Source organism: Sinohyriopsis cumingii, chromosome 2, assembly GCF_028554795.1.
Source record: "Sinohyriopsis cumingii isolate HCF-2022 chromosome 2, ASM2855479v2, whole genome shotgun sequence".
NCBI classification, from domain to species: domain Eukaryota; kingdom Metazoa; phylum Mollusca; class Bivalvia; order Unionida; family Unionidae; genus Sinohyriopsis; species Sinohyriopsis cumingii.
This window is the reverse complement of record NC_142962.1, coordinates 98,757,634-98,780,189: the sequence shown is the minus strand read 5'-3', so window position 1 is coordinate 98,780,189 and position 22,556 is coordinate 98,757,634. Positions and strand designations below refer to the sequence as shown.

Here is a 22,556-nt window from a genome sequence, read left to right as displayed (position 1 = left end):
CCACTTTTGCATTAAAGTTTCTCTGTTGCTTTGTACCTAAATTGACCTAGTTTGGATGCTAATACTACTAGTGTCACGCAGTGAATATGCTACTTCTATGGTAGTTATTCTATGGTAGTTATGATTGGTGGCTTGCATGCACAATAACCACCAATCTGAATTAGACGTTAAATATTTCTCTATGAAAGTGCAGCCCTCAAAGTTGATGTAAGTAGACAAAATGCAAAGCAAAGAGAAACATTGTACAATGTGGCTATCAAATGATCAGTAAAATACATGTACTTAAATCACACATGGGAAACAACTCTGGAATGTCTCCATTGATGCTGATATATGCTCTCTGTGGCTGAGCATTTTGCCAGGAAAAGATAATCAGCATGGAATTGGCAGGATTGAGACACAGGGACATATTTCAAACCATGTGAATTAGCCACATTGTGCTTATTAATAGAAGAAAAGTAGATGATGTAAATAGTTTTTCTTTTTTGATGACAGAAACAAGTACATGCTTATGCAATGGCTATCTCAAATGAATTTTCAAATTCAAATACTGAAAAGGCAAATGACTAATAATTATTCATGACTAATGAAAATTAAAGTAACTTGTACAGGATAAGTATTTTTTTGTATTGATTCTTCACTGCTTGTATCAATGCAACGGGGTGGGTATCAAACTGGTATCATTCAAGGTTATCATCAAGACCAGCTAAAAAGATGTAAGACTTTTGACCTCACAAACAATGCCAGTATGATGACAATCAATATGTCCACTGGAATGCAACTAACAATGTGTGCACAAAATTCACTTATTCATGTACAAGTCACTGTATTCATAAGCTCAATAAAGCACAAAAATATCAGCAATGACCTTCGACTTAAACTCAATATCAATTAGGTCTGATTTACTTTACAATGGTAGTTAACATTTTCCTTCAAGTTCTATAGGATTCTGTGTTACTTTGTGAATTCCAGTTGCCCTGCAAATTTTCACTGTCTAGATAAGGTATGCAGTGGGTATTTCCAAAGCTATTATTCTCGTTGCCAGAGGCTCCTGAAAGCTGAGCTGTTTTCTAAATTCAGATAAGAAGCATGATAGAGAATGGGAAAATCACTAGGACTGAGGTTCTTAAATGCAGAATCTATTTGATTACCTTTTATGTGTGAAACATGTGCTGTTTAATCTTGTCTTACAATGTCTTCGCAACTTTTACAAATAAAGAACAATCTTGGAATATACCGTATATACTCACACAGAAGTTGGGTCCAACTGAAAACATGTTGGCTTTGATATGCTCTTGCATGATGCACCAGCAAATTAAAGTCTATATTGCTTGTTTTTACTGATGAATCCTAACAAACTGCATGGACCCTGATCTGCTGGCACATTACGAGTCTATGCAGTTTGGAGTGAATCTGACATGTACACAAGTTAACTTTATAAATTCATGAAGCACTGTGTTACTCCTAATACTGTCTGTACTTGCTTATAAGACAAGTCCAACTGCAAACTATAGACCTGGATCTGCCAGCACATAATGCGCTAACAGATACAGTTCTGTGCAGTTTGATATGAGCAATCAATAGAACAAAGAACACAGACCCTGATCTGCAGGTGCTTTATGCTATGGCAGATCAGGAGCTTTGTTGTTTGCAGTTTGACCTGTGAGTACATATGGTAATTTAATGAAATTATACTTATTGCTGACACTGACAATTAAACACTTAAAAGTAACTGATCAAAATCACAATGCCTAAGTATTCAACCAAATATCTTTTGCATCATGTTGAAATTATTAAACCAACATTGTGCTATTTAGTTAGATTGTAAATGTTGTCCAGCAGTTATTGACCAATACTTAACTGATTTAAACAACCATAAGAATGTTTGCTACAGTGTAAATGCCCACCTGGAGTGTCATGGATCAAAAGTATTCTTATCACAATTTCTTCACATCCTACAAGTAATGTAAACAGGATTTATGACATGTTTGTCTGCAAGTCCAGCCAACCATGGCCACAATTTTGTGCAAAGGTCTACAGTACATAAAACCTCAGTGGTGGTCTGTATTGTCCACATCTACAGCAGAACAACTTGATGACATACATGCAAATACTCCTACAGTACAAAAACTGTCTTGGAAACATTATCTTACTGTAATATCTATAAGGCCAAACAAAAAATATATGCATTTTTCAAGGCAACCGAGCATCCCTGTTTCTCAATGCCGATCCTAGTACCTTTTCCCCCCATGGTAAAAAATCACCCACCCACCCCATCACATTAATTATATATTATGTTTTTAAAAAATGACAGCCTACCATAGTTTTAAAACCAATGGAAACATACATATTGTTTGTTTTGGCCTAATGACTTTAACTCCTATAAACAGCAGAGTCTATTCTGGAAGTAGGGGAGGGAAGTTCCTCTCCCCATTTTAAGACATGGGGGTGATTTTAGAATTATTTGAAAGATTTAATAAAGATTTAATGTAGAAACAAATGTAGGGCTTGCAGAAGTTGTATATCATGTTGCTTTGTGTCAGCTTAAGAGCATATTGATTGTATATGTTCAGTGAATGACGTTTACGATGTTAAGTTCTACTTTACATTATGGCTGTTCCACAATGTTTTAACCAGGATTTGAAACATTGGAGTCGCAACTCCAGAAAGACACCGGAGTGAGACTAATATGGTTCACCTGCTTATATAACTTAAGTGCTGACCATTTCACTAAGCAGGCTTATGTAATACTGTAAAACAGTCTATGTAAACAATATCCCAAAACATTTTTATTATTTTGATTTTACTTATTTTACTATAGTATGATTCTGTGTTATTATTTCCCTTATTTTTCAATATTATATATCCATTACAGCTATTCTTTGTAGCCTGCATGGCTCAGGATGTACTCATCACATTCTGATTCAACTTGATGTGCACACTGTCACATACACCCTGATGTGTCTTTAACGGGTCTTGTCTCATCAATTCCATTTTTTGGAAACAGTTATTGCTCTTGACAATTAACGTCATATCTTCATATGTGATGTTGTCTGTAATCATCACAACTCTAATACTTACACACAATTGGATGCCATTTTGGTAGGTAAACAGTTTACATGCATTTGGATGTCATTTTGGTGTGTGAATTGGTTAAATACAGCTGGAATCCTTTGGTAGGTGAATTGCTTAAACACTGCAAATTGCTTCAACACAGCTGGATGCCATTTGGTAGGTGAATTGCTTAAACACAGCAAATTGCTTCAACACAGCTGGATGCCATTTGGTAGGTGAATTACTCACATGTAATCAGATGCTATTTGGTAGGTGAATTGCTTACACAGTTGGATGCCATTCAGCAGTTGAATTGCTTACACACAACTTGATGCCATTTGGCAGGTGAACGGCTTACACAAAACTAGATGCCATTTGGTAGTTTAAGTGCTTATACACACTGGATGTCATCTGGTACAGGTAGGTGAAGTGCTTAAACACAGCTGGATGCCATTTGGTAGCTGAACTGTTTATATACAACTGGATGTCATATGGCAGGTGAACTGCTTACATGTAACCAGATGCTATTTGGTAGGTGAATTGCTTACACACAACTGGATACCATTTGGTAGGTGAATTGCTTACACACAACTAGATGCCACTTCATAGCTGAACTGTTTATATACAACTGGATGTCATATGGTAAGTTGAATTGCTTAAACACAGCTGGATGCCATTTAGTAAGTGAATTGTTAACACACAACTAGATGTCATTGGTAGGTGAATTGCTTACATGTAACCAGATGCCATTTGGTAGGTGAATTGCTAACATACAATTAGATGCCATTTGGTAGGTGAACTGCTTACATACAACAGGATGCCATTTGGTAGGTGAATTGCTTACACACAATTGGATGCCATCTGGTAGGTGAATTGCTTACATCCAACTGGATGCCATTTGGTAGGTGAATTGCTTAAACACAGCTGGTTACCATTTGGTAGGTGATTTGGTATGTGAATTGCTTAGTATATACAAATATGCCTTTGAAATGTTTGCTTTTTTCAAGTACAATTTTGCAAGAGTTAATGCATTTTCCCCAATAGTATTACATCTACAGATGTTTTGCAGTTTTTTTTTCTCCAACTTAACATTTTTTGGCCATACCCTTTAAACATTCAATTGCAAACTTTGTTCCTAAACTAAAATGAATGTTATTTGAATTAAATGACTGATTCTGGCTTTAACTAGCACCAATACAACTAATGCTGAAGATAGGTAACTCTGCACTTGCTGGCTGAACATATTATATACTTACATGTCCATTTCAGACAGATGTATGTTTTAAAAAAATATAATTTTTGTACAGTTATTTTTGAGTCATTTAAGTAATGTTAGATAAAGGTCACATTTTTTTTATGAAATCAAACAAGAAATCAGTGGCTCATGTCAATAAATGGACAAGATGATAAAAAATAATATGCATCCTTCATGTTCTGTATGTGTCCAAACATCGGTGAAAACCCTGATGCATAAAAGGATCTGTTTCAAAACTGATATCTTCAAAAGCATTGTAATCATCTATAACGAATGACATTTCTACACTGTACATTACTAATGTCATGCCAACAAACACACTCTCCCCACCAATTAGGTTCTGAAATAATTTTTTTAAAAGCATTCTGAAATACATGGCATTCCAACTTTTAAATGTTATGATAAACTGATAAACAACCTAAAAGTGGTTTACACCCTATGAGTTCATGCATGCATCTTTCTTTTAAAAGCTGTACATGACAGCCTTCAGCCAGTTCTGTATGCAAATACTGTGGAAAAATTTGTCAAGAAAACAAATATTTTTGCTAACCAATAACGGGACATTGTCTTCCATGACAAGAGTGATGTAGAGATGAAACAATTTATTGATTCCATGCATGCCAACACCTCTGAATTGATGCTCAAGTTTTCAGTATTGATGGTGTAGTTTTCAATAGTGAAAACATGCTTTCAGCTCTGTTGTTGACAGTCAAAAAATCCAACTTTGCTGTTGTACACCATAAGCATAAGAACTGTTCCGAAGACAAGCATTTTCAATTGAAGTCTTAAAACCAAGTCTCTGTATAATGAAGTCACTTTTTCTTCTTATTGGTTGAAAAAGTAAAGAATATCTTGGTATTTATTGCCACCAGTGTGGCCTGCTGCATGTGTATAGAGCAGGGGTCACAACCTACGGCACATGTGGCATGTGAAGGGCAGCCAAAAATCTTGATTTTAACAGTGTTATTCTCTTACTGGTGGCATGAGATCATTCATTTTGTAATTAATCTGGAAAAAGTGGCATGCTATGTAAAATAGGCTGTATAGACCCATCAACAATCCTAATGCTTGCCATTCTTCTGCCACACTGGTATAAACCCATCAACAATCCTAATGCTTGCCATTCTTCTGCCACACTGGTATAGACCCATCAACAATCCTAATACTTGCCATTCTTCTGCCACACTGGTATAGACCCATCAACAATCCTAATGCTTGCAATTCTTATGCCACACTGGTATAAACCCATCAACAATCCTAATGCTTGCCATTCTTATGCGACACTGGTATAAACCCATCAACAATCCTAATGCTTGCCATTCTTATGCCACACTGGTATAAACCCATCAACAATCCTAATGCTTGCCATTCTTATGCCACACTGGTATAAACCCATCAACAATCCTAATGCTTGCCATTCTTCTGCCACACTGGTATAAACCCATCAACAATCCTAATGCTTGCCATTCTTCTGCCACACTGGTATAAACCCATCAACAATCCTAATGCTTGCCATTCTTATGCCACACTGGTATAGACCCATCAACAATCCTAATGCTTGCCATTCTTATGCCACACTGGTATAAACCCATCAACAATCCTAATGCTTGCCATTCTTCTGCCACACTGGTATAGACCCATGAACAATACTAATGCTTGCCATTCTTATGCCACACTGGTATAGACCCATCAACAATCCTAATGCTTGCCATTCTTATGCCACACTGGTATAAACCCATCAACAATCCTAATGCTTGCCATTCTTATGCCACACTGGTATAAACCCATCAACAATCCTAATGCTTGCCATTCTTCTGCCACACTGGTATAGACCCATCAACAATCCTAATGCTTGCCATTCTTATGCCACACTGGTATAAACCCATCAACAATCCTAATGCTTGCATTCTTCTGCCACACTGTGCAGAAAATGAAACAATTTTTTTTATTGCATTCCAATACAGAACATACACCTATATACACCAGCTGAAATTCTAATGCCACTTGGATGATGATGACATAGTAACAGTTTCATTTCAGAGAAATTTATTGCAACAAGGATACAACACTACTGAATACATGTAGCTGTAATATCACTGGCTAAAACAATGGGATTTCAAGAAAATCCCCGTGGCTTATGCAATTAGAAATTGCATCATCTTTCGAACATACAATTAACTACCAATTTTAGAAAAATAACTAGAAATTATCCTGGACAGATATGAAATCATTAATGAAGTTTTACCCACTGTAGTGCCACAATGACATACTATACAGAATGTGGAACAGTTGTCATGTATGCAACACATAATGGCATCACAACATTTTCTGTGACAATAAAGTGCATTGACAGCTTTATTACTGCCATAAAATCCCCATGTATATTGCACTGACAACCTGACAACACACTGATACAGTAACACTTGAAGGTGATGTATCGTAAAATAGATAAATTATAGCTGAGAAAATAAAAAGAACAGCAGACCATTTTGTCTCTTCAATAAAAGTATTAATGATTTCAAAACTGTTTTCTCCTGCATCATTATCCATCAGATAAATGTAAGTTATCAGACTGGTTCCCCTATTCTGCAAAAGAATTCATTAGTTTCCATGGCAACACATCCGAATCATATTATTTGATCAGTTACGTAAAATGATAACAGGAATTATTTTCGTGAATATTTCTATTTCTTATTACAAATCCAGCTATGAAACATAGCATGTATATCAATGTCAGTATGTAAAAGTGTTGCTCCCATAATGCTTTGCCAAGACCAAAACAGCAGACAAAATTGTAAGCAGACACTCATCAGATGTATTTAAGACTCACATCTGAAAATATTTGGGTCTGAAGGGGTCAAATCAAGTAATTACAGAGACTCATATCTGGAAATGTTCATGGGGCCAAATAAAATGATTGCAAAGGTAAAGCACAGATAGTAACAAAACCATACACAGAAAATGCAAAACAGTAATTTTATATACATGTAATTATATTTTCAAGTAATGCTGTACATGATAGTTCTCATGAACATGTATTAGTGACACAACTCGAGATATAGTAGTGTTAAATTTATGCCAAAGTTTATTTCAGGCTGCATCAATTACCCTTATTTTTCATCTTTGGTACAAGAAAGATGCCTCCATGATGTCCATGGGGGGTCACCAAAAAAGATTTCAAAAATAAAGATAACACATAATGACTGCTTTTAAAAGTGAACTGAGCACATTCCAAACTGGCTGAGTGAGCAGGGTGCACTCACTGCTAGAGAAGCATAAGCTGACAGATACGTCTTTATGATTTTGATTTGGTCAGAAAAAGTAATGAAAAGATTTATGCAATGATACAACTGCACTTAATTCCAATGTGACATACATTGAAGAAAAAAATAATCATGCAATGAAATGTCCAAAATGTAAATTCAAGATTGGAATTTTCCTGAAGCACAAGGAATTCAAATCCCAGAACTGAATGCTCATTATGGGGGGGGGGGGGGTTACTGGGTCAGTCTGATCATTATGTACATTTTTCTTTAACAAGAAACAGCCTTACAGGTAATGATATTTGTGACCTTTTTTCTAAATGATCATGCTATCTGACTTCATAGGGGACCTTGGACCCCACTTATTCTTTTTCAGGAATGAACACTGCTTTATAATATATATATATATATATATATATATATATATATATATATATATATATATATATATATATATATATATATATATATATCTTTTAATATAAGACTAATTAATATTGTTTCTTAAATCATCGTGAAATGATATCCTTATGCTGTTTAATAATCCAGATTTTTGTATCAGGTTTAAAAGAATAACTTGACTTTGTTAAAAATGTTATGCTAATGAACAGGTGTTGTAATGTCTGCTCTGACACACATGTATGTCAACAGGTGTGTAGGCTAAAGACCCTGATTTTCCAATCAATAAAATCTATTTCTCTCAAATGACAAGTCAATCATACAGCTGATTATATTTAGTATCAATTAATCATTACTCTAACACACAAAACAGAAAGTAGTATTAAATCTAATGAATTATCCCTCTCTTGTGGAAAACTGTCATTGAATTTTATCCTGGGACCCCATGATGTGAAATTAGGGCTTTTAATACTTGTGACACAAAGGGTGGTCACCTATAACAGTCCGATAAGAGGGATACACACAAAGTTCAAAGGAGTACGAAATATTAGCACTATACAAGTAACATCTCTCTGTAAACAGTCAGAACAGGTTTTTATTAAATAAACACAATGCAAGCTCTTTGTGTTTGAGGTCATCTTCAAAAGGTGCATATACATTTTTGCATGTTATGTGTCAATACATACAATTCAGAAATGTTGCACTTCAAACGGTAATATAATTATTATGTAAGGCCAGAACGATTCCAATAACCAACTTCTAGTCCTGTTCAAAATCAATGATTTTATTATCCTGCAGACAAAAAAATTCCTCTCGCATACATACATACATGGTTGATCTATAGCGACTTACAGTTCCCTCCATGATGCCTACAGGGTATATAAAAAAGACAAGAAAATAAAGATGCAAAAACCGTATGGTTGACTTTAGACTTAAAATCAAGCACATCCCATGCAAGATTACTGAACAGAGTATGCACATTGCAAAAGAATCATATGTAGAGATGTGTATCAATAAATATTCAGTAATGCAGTATTTCTGAACATACATACCACAATATGCCATAATTATATTAGGGACCAACCATAGTCTCAAATAGCTTGATGGAGAAAAAAAAATCTTGCTGATTTATTCTAAATCAAACACCATAATTTATCCATTGTATTATTTGAAGAAAAAAACATTACCTTGAGATAGAAGAAAAAACAAATGCGCTGGCTCAAAAGAAAATTGCAGCCCCCCCCCCCCAGAAAATTAAATGGTCAGCATGATACAGCAGAGGAATATTTATGTTAGCTGTGGCATAAGATGTCATTTCAACAATGCAGTGGGATGATTCAGCTTGCACTGACACCCTGTAAAACACATTGTAATGATGTTAGAGAGCCTGTTGAAACAGTGGTAAGTGGTGATATTGAAGCCCATGATTTACTAGCCACACTATTGATATAATGGGTAGGGAAACTTTGAGTGGGATGCCAACACCTATGCAAGATATTTATTAGAGAAGGCCTGTAAATATAAAACAAATACACTGACTAAGCAAATGTGAAAATATTTAGTGGACTAGAGAAAACACATAAAACTGAAGCAGACAACAAGTAATCAAATGAAAACAAACTTTGGATAATTCTTGGTCCTATAAAGAAATAAATGTACTTTCCACAAAAATATGTGCTAGTAAATAACTGAAAATTAATAGTGTAGGCTTCGTTTTATTTAATCCAAAAGTTTTCCAGAAGTTGGACTTTGAACATCATTCACAACATCCCATTTGGCCACCAAGTTTGTATATACAATACATGTCAATGTGTCAAAAATGTGATGAAAATTTAATAAATATAATTAATTTTGTCATGTTTAAGATTAATTTATGACAAATATAACTAATTTGTAATAAATATATAATTTTTGGAATTATTTTGACATGGAAACTAAAATCATGCTGTTAGAAATCATTAAATTCATAACAAGATTACTATTGAATTTCCATACATGCCATATTAACAGAAACTACCAATGTACCAGTGTAGTGGAAAAGTACCATGGTATGTACTACCATACCAGTAATTCTGCACATCTCTAATCAAAACACTATCAATTTCACTGATAGAAATGTCTTAAATAATTCTAATTGACTTGGGCACTAAGACCATACCAATTTTTTTTCTCTCCAATTTTTGCACTGGTTTTAAATTTACAATAGGTAGGTAGTTTTTTCTTCTTCTTTTTAAACATTAAATATAATATAATGATTAGTACTGTATATATAATGTGCTATGAGTTTCAAGTACTGTGCAAAATTGGCACAATTAGATGCACAAATGAATTTCGAGAAAAAAAAATTTATTGAATAAAAAAAGTTTACCCTGTGTGGAACAGTTGCTAGGAAGGTCAGCCATTCAGAAACATATTTATTTTTGGCCTAATCAAGAGCACATGGTGGATAAATGATATAATATGTAAACAGAGGATGAAATCTTCATTGAAACCAGTACGTGATTTATTTCTAAATTAGTATACAAGAGATAAAATGCAGACTCAAAGTTACAAAATTAATATGTTGTAGAGGGGAACTGTTACTAAAGGATGGAGAATTAAAATCACAGTATGGTAGGCTCACAAGATGGGAGGCTGATGATCAGCATTTCAATCATGGATGTTTCAATTTCTGCAATAAATATTCACTTTTCCAGCATTATAGAAATATTAAAGGATCATTTGACACAATTTTCTTCTGTGAACAATGGGCCTTCCATTAGATTTAAAGTTGATGGGTGAGTTGCCAAAGAAGGATGGGGGTTGGGGGGACCTCCCACAATGGGAGCTGGGTGTAAAGTAAAAGTAGCCAGTCAAATCACCCTGCTCCCAGCTGATCGGGAAAGCCCTGTGAATAGTGGACACAGTAATGGTAGCAGAAAAGGAAATTGTAGAAAGCAATGCTGTAGTCTGACTCAACAATTACGAAGTCAAAGCATATAATGCTGGAAATTAAAAGATCTATTGATGCCAATGAATGTGATAATGATGTATGCATAATGTGCCAGCAAATCAGGACCTATATTGTTTCCTCTATTGATTACTCCTAACAAACTGCACAGACCCAAATATGTGTATGTATTGTGTGATGGCATATCTAGGTCTATACAGTTTGCGTTTGGACCGAACTTCATAAGAGAATTTCTTCCTTTGCCTTGTGTTTAAAGCTGTTGATCTACTGCTCTATATACATGCAGCTTGAGTAAAAGATTTTTGATAAGTTTGATTTTATGAGACCTTGTGTCTAAAGCTGTTGATCAACTGTTCAGGAGCAAGTGGTTCCCAACCAGTGGGCAGTGGCCACCCAGGGTCATTCCAAGGAACCTAAATGTACAACTACTGTATTAACATGTAGGTGTCCATGAAGTTAAGAAGAATGGGGCCTCATACTTAAAGGCTGGGAACCACTACTCTGAATACCTCAAGTGAAAAGATTTTAGATCCGTTTGTTTTTGTGTGACCTTATGTCTAAAGCTGTTGATCTATTAGATAGCTTCAAATAAATTGAGCAGAAAAAGATGACATAATCTGTTGTATCGAGTTGAGAGTGCATAAAAAACATTGTTATATTGGTATCACTTATGCCTTGCAAGCAAAATGAGTAAACATCTGGCTTCATATATCAATGGTATGTCCATCTATGTACAGGACAGGATTTTCCTTAGTATTTCATTACTGTGACATCCCATCATAAGTCCCAAGGTCACCTGTATTACCGATCGAAAATCCTTTCACTCAAGCTAATTCACGAGCATTAGATCAAAAGCTTCTGACACAAGGCCTCACAAAGTCAAAATGAACTAAAAATAATTTACGCAAGCTATCAAGAGCAATAGATCAAAAGCTTCTGACACAAGGCCTCACAAAGTCAAAATGAACTAAAAATAATTTACGCAAGCTATCAAGAGCAACAGATCAAAAGCTTCTGACACAATTCCTCACAAAGTCAAAATGAACCAAAAAGAATTCACTCAAGCTATCAAGAGCAATAGATCAAAAGCTTCTGACACAAGACCTCACAAAGTCAAAATGAACTAAAACAAATTCACTCAAGCAATAGATCAAAAGCTTTTGACACAAGGCCTCACAAAAGTCAAAGTGAACTAAAATCTTTTCACTCAAGCAATCAAGAGTAATAGATCAAAAGATTCTGACACACAAAGTCAAAGTGAACTAAAATCTTTTCACTCAGGATCGTCTAGTCCTTGCATAACTAAGGTGAATTCATGTTGCTGTCTTGGTTACTTCACCACACATCATGACATGCAGAATATATCTTTTTTTTCTCAATTTTTATCCCCTCTATATCACTTGAACAAAGTGTCAACAGAAATTCTTTCTAAACCCTTTAATGCAAATCGAGAGCACATACTGCTGTGAATGAATTGGAACTCATTGTTACTGGCTTAAATTTGTCAGAATTTATCAGGATTACTTCTGTCCATCAGGATGCCAATCTCATGTACAATATGCATTCAACCTTGACCCCAATTTAGTCACAATAATACAGGTGCAGAACTGGTTGGGCAGATCAAGCTCTAGAACAGTCCATACATGTAAAAGAACAGTGAGGTCAACTTAGTCCACACAAAGAAGTTTATATTTTTTTCCAGGCTGTGGCTAGATTAAGGTTGCTGACCACCTGCCAGAACTGCTCATAACTGGTGCTATCTCATCTGGGTTGAATCTGAGAAGTTCTTCTTAAAACTAGCTTTACAGGAATGGCAGAATGTCCTTTTCAATGTCCCTTTGAACTTGATTCCAAACAATAAAATTCCTGTTTCCATTCATAGCTGAATTTTGTGCAATATGTCAGTTGCTTAGACTTCGTCATTTAACATTGGAAGATAACACATCTTGACAAACTTTAAATACCAGAAAACAAACAGATCAGTTTTATGCCAATTGAGCTCTTAAGCAAGGAATGATGCAAGCATAATCCATTATCTGTAATCCTTTCAAAATTACTTCTCATCGCATATAATTCAAATTACTTCTGATCACATGTAATCCATCAAGACAAACTGGAATACAATATCTAAAGCCAAATCAACCCCTGCTGAAGAATCCAAGTATTGTTAATTGTCTTATGCTGTTTGAGATCTTTAGTAATCCAAAATAATCTATCAATGTGTTTTCTTATTACTACCAATCACAGTATAATTCAGTGATTACTTTTAGGTTATTATCCTCTGAATTAGCAATTTAAAAAAGAGTTATGCTTGTCATACAAAAGCCATTTTCACAGTCACATGATCACAGAAAGTCTTTACTGTCAATATATGTTCCAGAAATTTGTAATAGTAATTATGAGCACAAAGATTTCAGCATGCGACAAGAGATATGGAAGAAAACTCTTATCAAGATGGCAAAAAGGAAAATTTCCTCACTGGTTACACTGGCTATCTTTTGGTACTGTTAAAATAACTATTAATTCCCTCTGTTTTGGTGTATGACTGATGGGTGTCATTTGGGTTATAGAGTGTATAGCTTGGCCATACTTCAGATGCGCATCTATCAAAACAACTACTGGACTTTGGAGGTATTTGGGGAAAAAAAGAGCTGATATTTTCTTTTTACATTATACATTTTTTGTAATTAATTCATTGCTCTTTCAGGAGCTTGTATTATCTAGTCGCAAATTTTGTTCTTCCCTATTTCAATAACTGCTAAAGATAGAGTACTTTAGACTAACACAGGCTAATGTTTTGAGCACATAGGAGCAGTCATTATAGTTAGCTGAGTGCTTAGATCATGTAAAATTTCCACAAGTACAATATCCAAATAAAATGTCCAGTTACAATACATGAAAGTAACATAAAAGTATGCCAACATTCACTCTACTGTGCATGATACAAATGCCAACAACTTCACCTTACACCTGTCACTCTCAAAGAAGCTCATATTAAAACTTGAAGATTATTGCATCATTACTCAAATTAAGTTATGACCAATCAGCTGATGTTGGTGGGAATCAGTGCAGACACTTCAAATTAGTCTTTAAAATGCTAAGCTGGCAACATTTTCTTCTGCAAAGTAATTACACATTTAAAGAAATTTATGCTGGTCTCATTGCTTTCACATAAGAATGTATCAATAATGCTTAAAAAGAACACTGTTTTAAAAAAGCACACAATTTTGGCATTCTCTGGATCTTAACTTATCACAGGTCTTAACTCATAAACAGGTGTGACAGCTCATTGAAAAGGACAACTTTTCCGTATTAAAATGATGCCCAGATTACCAAAAAGTGTCACCGTAAACATGAAGACCACTATAAAAAAGAGAGCTAAGTTTGAGATACCAATTTCTTGATTTAGAAAACAAGCCATGTTTGTTACTACATATTTATATAATGGACCGATGATTACAAGAGGTTTTAAGACAGTGACTTCACTCAGAATTTTTTCATAATTTGAACCAATGTTAATATCAACTTTTGGGGCTGGAACCTGTATAAACAACAATATCGGCTTCCTTTGCAACATGTTCTTGACTGATAACAGGAATGGAAAATTAAAGTAATCAATAACTGATACATCAGATGTGTAGCACTGATGAACTTCTGCCCTTGTTAAATGTGTAACATGCACATAGGTTTATTTTGAAGTGAATCTGTATATACTCAGAGAAGAGATGAGTAAGTAGTAAAATCTTGCTTATCGCAGCCAATTTTAACTCAGGATGAGAGGACAGACGATTTCCATCGAGAATGTCTTGGGTCTTCAAATACTTTAAGAGAACCACAATTCTAAAACAGATATGCACAATCAAAATTCTAATACAAATATGTACAATCACAATTCTAATACAGATATGCACAATCACAATTCTAATACAGATAAGCACAATCACTAGCAGAAATAGAAATTTTTATGTTCACTGTGCACAAGTCCTAGTTTATGCTCACATCAAGCATACTGTATATGGCTAAATACAATATTTAACAATGTAATTTTAGGACCATGTATATATCATTAACTCTACAAGTATCTCAGTATAACATGATCCATCATAGCAATGGATCCCATGTTTTGGATGACTAGCTCTGATGTAGAACTTTTGCCTGTTTAAGGCGATTGCACTTGTAATAAGGCACACCCTTATGACTCCCCTTGAACAGAATTAGTCCAAACACACCCTAATTAGATACAGTAAAAAAAATTATATTTGCCGCAATAACAAAAAAAAGGGCCACATATGAATGGAACATTATATGCCCATACCATGTTTAGTAGTCCTCAATGTAGGCACTAGTTGGACCTGAAGATTTACCACATTCTGATTAAACAGATCTCCACTGTTATACATGAAGATCTGACAGTGACTGCTTAGGGGTCATCTTCTGATAACCTATGTTATTACCATAATCGCTAATTTTATCAGCCAATCAAATGAGGTCTTTTTTTTCATGCTGAGACTACCGGTAAGTAGTGTGGATGAAGACCATGAATGTGTACCAAATGATTTGATTCACTTTCAAATTTTTTAAAGCTGCATATCCATTGGCAAATTCAAAGGTCACCAGAACATGACCCCTAAGCAGTTGTTGTCAGACCTTCATGTAGGACAGTGGAGATCTGAGTTTAATCAGATTGTTATTGACCAATGGGTATAAATTACCTTGACCTTTGATTAATGTATATTTTCCTGTTCCTGAATTAAATTTGCTAAGCAGATACCACTACTTTCTTATCTGATGTACCCTGACTGTGACCTTTCACCTTTTGAGCCCAGAATACATTGGTTTCTTTCTAACCTTAAATGCAAGCCATCCACCATGTTTCATCAAGGAACTTACTCTATCACAACAATTCTGCAAAACTTTCTTCTTTCTGACACGATAATCCTGATCTTTCAAACTTTTTGGGCTTCCCAAATCAAAAAACCTAATCCATACCTTAAAAAGGACCATTCCAGTGGCCTAGGCCTTGGATGCGAGAGGACGTGGGTTCGATCCCCGACTGAATCATACCAAAGACTTGCCACATTCTGATTAAAAGGTTAAGCATTAAGAGGTTAATGTTATGAATGGTTGACGTGGTGTATGGATAATGAGACTGGGTGGGACATCATGCTGCGTCATGATGCCCCAGTGCTAGGCATCACTATAAACTGACACACTGCAAATATCATAGCGATATGACTGAATAATTGTTAAAGCTACATTAAAAAATCCAAATCACATACACACACACTCCATACCTTAAATGTAAGCCCAACCCAAACTTTGGTCAAGGTATGTGGTCTAGAACTAAAGTTATTATGTAAAAACCAATTCCAACAATTAGATAACTTAGACCATTTGACCCCAAAATCAATAGCTTCTTTTATACCCAAAGGACAAGTCATCCGGAAAGTTTTATTCAAGGTATGTGATGTAGAATTAATACTGATATGCAGAAGCCATTTAACTTCTTTCAAAAAAAGTGACTTTGAGCTTTGAATTTTTTAAGCAAAACTCAACATGCTTCTACCCTCCCCCAAAAACATGGTTCAGTATTGAGTAGTTTCTTCCTTATCCTGAGCCATAGTCATTCACAAAGTCTGCAAAAACTGTAAATGGTGGAGAACTCAAGTGATTGTACAGAAACAAAATAGTAAACAGATGGGTGGATAAACAACATCATAAGATAGTAAAAGAAAAGACATGATAAAAATTAGGTCGTCCATACCAGTTCCTGAGAGGCATAAGCTGGATCTTCTACACTGCATGCTGAGTTGTAACAGTGGTCAAAAGTGAAGTGCTTGATTCGCTCACGGCTGTCACCAATATCAGGAAGACCAAAGAGCTGAAAGATGAAAAATCGAAAGTAATAGTGTCACAATGTCATGACCCTATGATTATCACTGTTACATACACCTATCCTATCACATATCCCATATATGTGTAACAAATACAAATCCCTATCAAATGGACCTACGTTAAATATACCTACTTATATCACATACACCAACACCTATCACACACACTGTAGGTCTATAACAAACCCAACTCCTATCATATAGTGTAGGCCTTTTATATACCCAATATCTGTTACATAAAGTGCCGGTCTATGGCATACACCAACACCTGTCACATACAATGTATGTCTCTTACATACATCAAGACTTGTCACATACATTGTAGGCCTAATACATACCCAACACATGTCCATGTCACATACAGTACAGGTCTATAACATACCCAACACCTGTCACATACAAGCCTATTACATACCCAACACTGTCACATACAGTGCAGGTCTATACCATACCAAACACCTGTCACATACAGTGTAAGCCTATCACATACCCAACACTGTCACATACAGTGTAGGTCTATCACATGTAGATCCATCATATATATCAACACCTGTTACATACAATGTAGGTCTATCACAAACCCAACACCTGTCAAATACAGTGTAGGCCTATAATATACACAACATCTGTTACATACAGTGTAGGTCTATGGCATACACCAATACCTGCCACATACAATGTAAGTCTATCATATACATGAAGACATGTCACAGTGTTGGCCTATCACATACCCAACACCTGTCACATACAATGTAGGTCTATCACATACATCAACACCTGTCACATACAATGTAGGTCTATCACATTCATCAACACCTATCACACACAGTGTAGGTCTATCACATACATCAACACCTGTCACATACAATGTAGGTCTTTCACAAACATCAACACCTATCACACACAGTGTAGGTCTATCACATACATCAACACCTATCACGTACAATGTAAGTCTATCACATACAGTGTAGGTCTATAACATACCCAACACCTGTAACATACAGGGTATATAAAAGTGTTATCTAATTTGCCTGAAAGAATCATTGAGCCTGAGGCTCAAAGTTTCTTTCTGGCAAATTAGATAACACTTTTCTGGACAGGTCAACAGGCAATTCTTTTGAAATACAAAAAAGGGCCTGACTTACCAGTAAATACAGATAGATGGCCCTAGGCATTGGACTATCTGATTTTTGGACATTATAAGGGGTCTAACACAACTAGGGGTGCACATTTATTTGACACCAAACTTATCTGTCATTTGAAATGTATTTCAGAGCTCTTGATAAGGTCAACTGGGTATTTTACTCCCTATCATGATACAAATTTCAACTTTCTTAATCTGATGGGCTATTTTGTGAACAATGTATAAATTTCAGTGCCAGGCTGGGTCTTAATAATCTGGATGTTAATCAAGCCTTTCGAAATGCATCCTACTTCTCAGTGACCAGACTAAGAAAGAATGTGTTTGATTAAGGTTCTGTTTGTGCAAGTGTTCTCCTAGTTATCAAGTACTACCATTATGAACATGAACAAAACAATTGGAATGTGTCCCTATGAAAATAATAGCAGGCAATACGTGAACAACTTTGGACTCAATGCTTAAAATTAAATTGTCTTGCTTAACCATAATGCAATGAAAACTTTCCCAAAGTACAGTAATACCTCGAACATTCACGAGGTTAGGTTCCAGAACCAGTCGCTGATCAGAAGGAATCGCGAATGTTTGGTACAAGTCACTAAAAATGCTAATAAATGCTTATTTCTAGGGTTTAAACCCTAAATATGACCCAAATCATGCTCCCAAAGCACTTTAATTTCATTTAAAAGTTAGCTTAATACATTACCCTTAAAAAGAGAAATAAATGGTTGACGTAAAAATAGAGTACAGTATCGCCTAATGGGTATTTGCCACACTAGCGCATTTACAGTACGGTATACTAATATTACCCCTATACTAATTCATTGCCTGCCGTTTTCTTTTGCACTCACAGTAAGGTAAAACCAAGTAACGAATGGGACTGTAAACTTAATGACTGATGTTTTCTTTGTCATTGTCAGGAAGGTAAACTAGGTAAACTTCATATGTCACAGAAGTCACAAAACGAAGGTACAATTCAATAAAATAAAGAAAACATGTACATAGAGGGTACCAATGAAAATTTCGCGAATCCGTGAATTCGCAAATCCATAAACGCGAATGCACAAGGTATTACTGTATTTGGGTCAATTTGGTTGTATAAAATATGCAAATACAGTCAGGGAATGTCCTGGGCTTCGCCAATGTCACAAACCTTTTTGACTGTTTAATTTGTACATACAATCATGGATTTGGAGTGGAGACATTCAAAGGGACCACGAAAGAAAGTTAACAATAAGGAAATAAGGTGGGATATAAAATGTGGGAAATGGTTATCACATGTATGGTACCTTGGGAGCACATTTGAACTGTTAACATAAATTCACACGCATTTTAGGCATTGCAAGTTATAACAAAAAAAGGCAATGTTTATTTGTCAATCAATTATTAGTGCTTTCACTCACTGTAGAACAGGGTTTCTTTGAAGTATGTCAAAGAAGCTTGAGTCAAACCTTTAGCTATTGTGCAGTTTGGGCACAGCTGACCAGAATATGAAATGGAGGCACACTGGGGAAAGGGGGGGAGGGGAAACACATTCCACAGGGAGAAACGGCATGTCTTTTGAGAATTTCACATGTATCGGACCAAAAATCCGTGAATATTTGGTGAAAACGATGCTTAAATATGCCTCAAATAACTTCCCGATGGTAGGTCCCAATCTGCGTGTTTTCAGATTCAATCTCCCAACTTGGTTTTTGAAGATTTATTTTTTGCATGACAATCTAGAATAACTGTACGGTTATTCAAGATTGTCATGCAAAAAATAAATCTTCACTAACTTTTAAAAACTTAAGATGGTTTCAAAGCAAGAACTTCAAATGAATGCTACAACAGTCAACATTTTTACCCTTCATTTCATCCAGGATGGAATAAATCAAGTGCGCTGCACAAAGTAAATGTTAAACTTTTAATCTACTCAGCTGCTAATAATTTTAATTCCCTCTTGGACAAGTCTTAATTGAGTCAAACTAGAAGAATGCTCACAAAGTTTTGAATTACCCTAATTGGGCATGGGTGAAGAAAAGTCATGCAATTTATTTTCAACACTTCTTGCACCATTTATAGAATGGTGTGATCAGGTGGGCAAGGTCACGATTTTAACACGAAATCTGTCAATAAAATATACCATTAAGTCCGTAATTAATTTCTATTAGGATTTGTATCATGTGTCAATAGAGTTAAGACTGAATCCTTCTCTGCATGGATGTTACTCATGTCTGAATTATTCACTACGATTATTTGCTTGATGGCTCTCTTGATAATATAGAGTCAAAGGAACTGAAAAGCAATTTGTTTGATGATATCTTTGATAAATAGTGTTGAACAGAACATACACACAATTGCTGTTTAAATTTAAAGTGATCTTTCAAACATGATCTATTCTGGAAATTAAAGACACACCTGGAAGAAAGTGTCAGTTTCATTACTTAATAAAATTTACATATTCCAAGCTCAACTTCTGTCAATTTGTTTGCCTTTTATTAGCAATAATGTAATTTTCATCACAAGTCCATTTCCTCAAAAATGAAAGATTTTTGCCAACTTATTTTTACAGGTGTTCTACAATCTTTTGAAAAATGTGTTTTGCCCTAGTCAAAATCACATAAACTGAATTAGCAGTCATTATTTTTATCATTATTGTCATTATATATTAATGATTCGACAGTATAGTCCAACTCAAACTTTGAGAAAGCTTTATTTCCAAGATTTATATTTGCATTGCAACCAATTTAAATACCATTAAAACAAGGACATACCTGCCATAACACTAAAAACATTATTTTTTACTCCCAATCCATCCCCTCTAACACACACACATTCATGGTCATGTTTTCACAAACACGATTTTTAATATCTTAGAAAAAAACATTTTCTTGACCACCATTATATGTGTCTGAAGCATATAGTCTGTATCAACAGTAAAGAGTCCAGCTAAGAGTCCATGTAAGACTATCATCAGGGCAGTTTATACAGTCGATAATCATGGTGTCAATTAAAAGTAAGGCAGAACCACAATTCCACAGATTATTTAATTAGCTGAATATAGCTAGGATGATGGTGTGTCAAGTCCTTTGAACACTGCTGTTGGACAGCCCATTAGGCTAATTGGAACAGGTAAGAACAGTAAGTGGAACAATCCAATTCATCGCAATTACCATAAGTGCAAATTATAGAGATGCATTTTGAAAAACAAAAGTTATTATTGATCACTATCATAAATGAGAATGCTTACTGGAAAGCCATCTACTGTATATTAAAGACATTGGCAAGTTTGTGGCCAGCAGCAACAATTCTTTGAAGTCAGATTTCACTCCATATATAAAACACAAAACAAAATTATTTTGATACTTGGAATGGTGTACAAGAAAGCTCATTTTTAAGGCGAAATACTGAAATGCAGTTGTGATATAAGAAAAGAGAACCATTTCACACGAGCTGAGCAGGGCGAAAATAAATTTCAGAACTCCTAGATGGAACTTGACTTTGTTAAAAAAACAGCAGAAAGGGGATGCATTTTATCTTTTTGCACACATTTTAAACACCATATCAATGTTAGTTACTCTGGATTGTACAACTTAAGTAAACATAGCAACAACACCCAGCATGTTTGCAGATGAAGAAAAATTATTTTTTATGCCAAGGAAAACTCAACAAGATCTTTGGGAAAGTTTGAACAACAGTTACCATCCTGTCTCAAATGAGTATCAAGATGGACACAAATAAACTTGGTATTAACTTCAACCCCCACCCCACCCACTGAAATATCAAGAGCAGCCAAGATGGAATCTAATTAAGAAAATATTCAACAGGTAAAAAAACAACTTGAAATATATTGTTTTAATTTAATATCTGTGTGTTTGTGTTCATGTGAGTATGGGCACACATGTATGCAATGATGATATCGGACAATGTCAAGTCTATAGACTGTGTTCATGAGAGTATGGCACATAGTTTACAGTCATAATACTGGGCAATGTCAAGTCTGACAGCTGTGTTCATGAGTGTATGGGCATGTGTGTGCAATGATGAACATGGACAATATCAAGTCTACGAAATTGTGTTTATGTACGAGTACATGTGTGCAATAATGATATTGAACAATGTCAAGTCTGCCAGCTGTGTTCATGTGAGTAAGAGCACACGTGTACAATGATATTGGACAATGTCAAGTCTGCCAGCTGTGTTATGTGAGTATGGGCACATGTGTACAATGATACTGGACAATGTCAAGTCTGCCAGCTGTGTTCATGTGAGTATGGGCACATGTGTACAATGATACTGGACAATGTCAAGTCTGCCAGCTGTGTTCATGTGAGTATGGGCACATGTGTACAATGATATTGGACAATGTCAAGTCTGCCAGTTGTGTTCATGTATGGGCACATGTGTACAATGATATTGGACAATGTCAAGTCTGGCAGCTGTGTTCATGTATGGGCACATGTATACAATGATACTGGACAATGTCAAGTCTGCCAGATGTGTTATGTGAGTATGGGCACATGTGTACAATGATACTGGACAATGTCAAGACTGCCAGCTGTGTTCATGTGAGTATGGGCACATGTGTACAATGATATTGGACAACGTCAAGTCTGCCAGC

At 35.4% G+C, this 22,556-nt stretch overlaps 1 protein-coding gene across 1 annotated transcript in view; it reads right to left on the bottom strand.

The window, feature by feature from the left end:
* LOC149805455 (uncharacterized) overlaps positions 1–22,556 on the bottom strand; it is a 270,060-nt gene that overhangs the window by 238,574 nt on the left and 8,930 nt on the right. Inside the window, exon 3 of the mRNA XM_089934230.1 lies at positions 16,686–16,802. Within this exon, the coding sequence (XP_089790356.1) occupies positions 16,686–16,802 (117 nt within the window). The remainder of the gene's footprint in view (positions 1–16,685; positions 16,803–22,556) is intronic.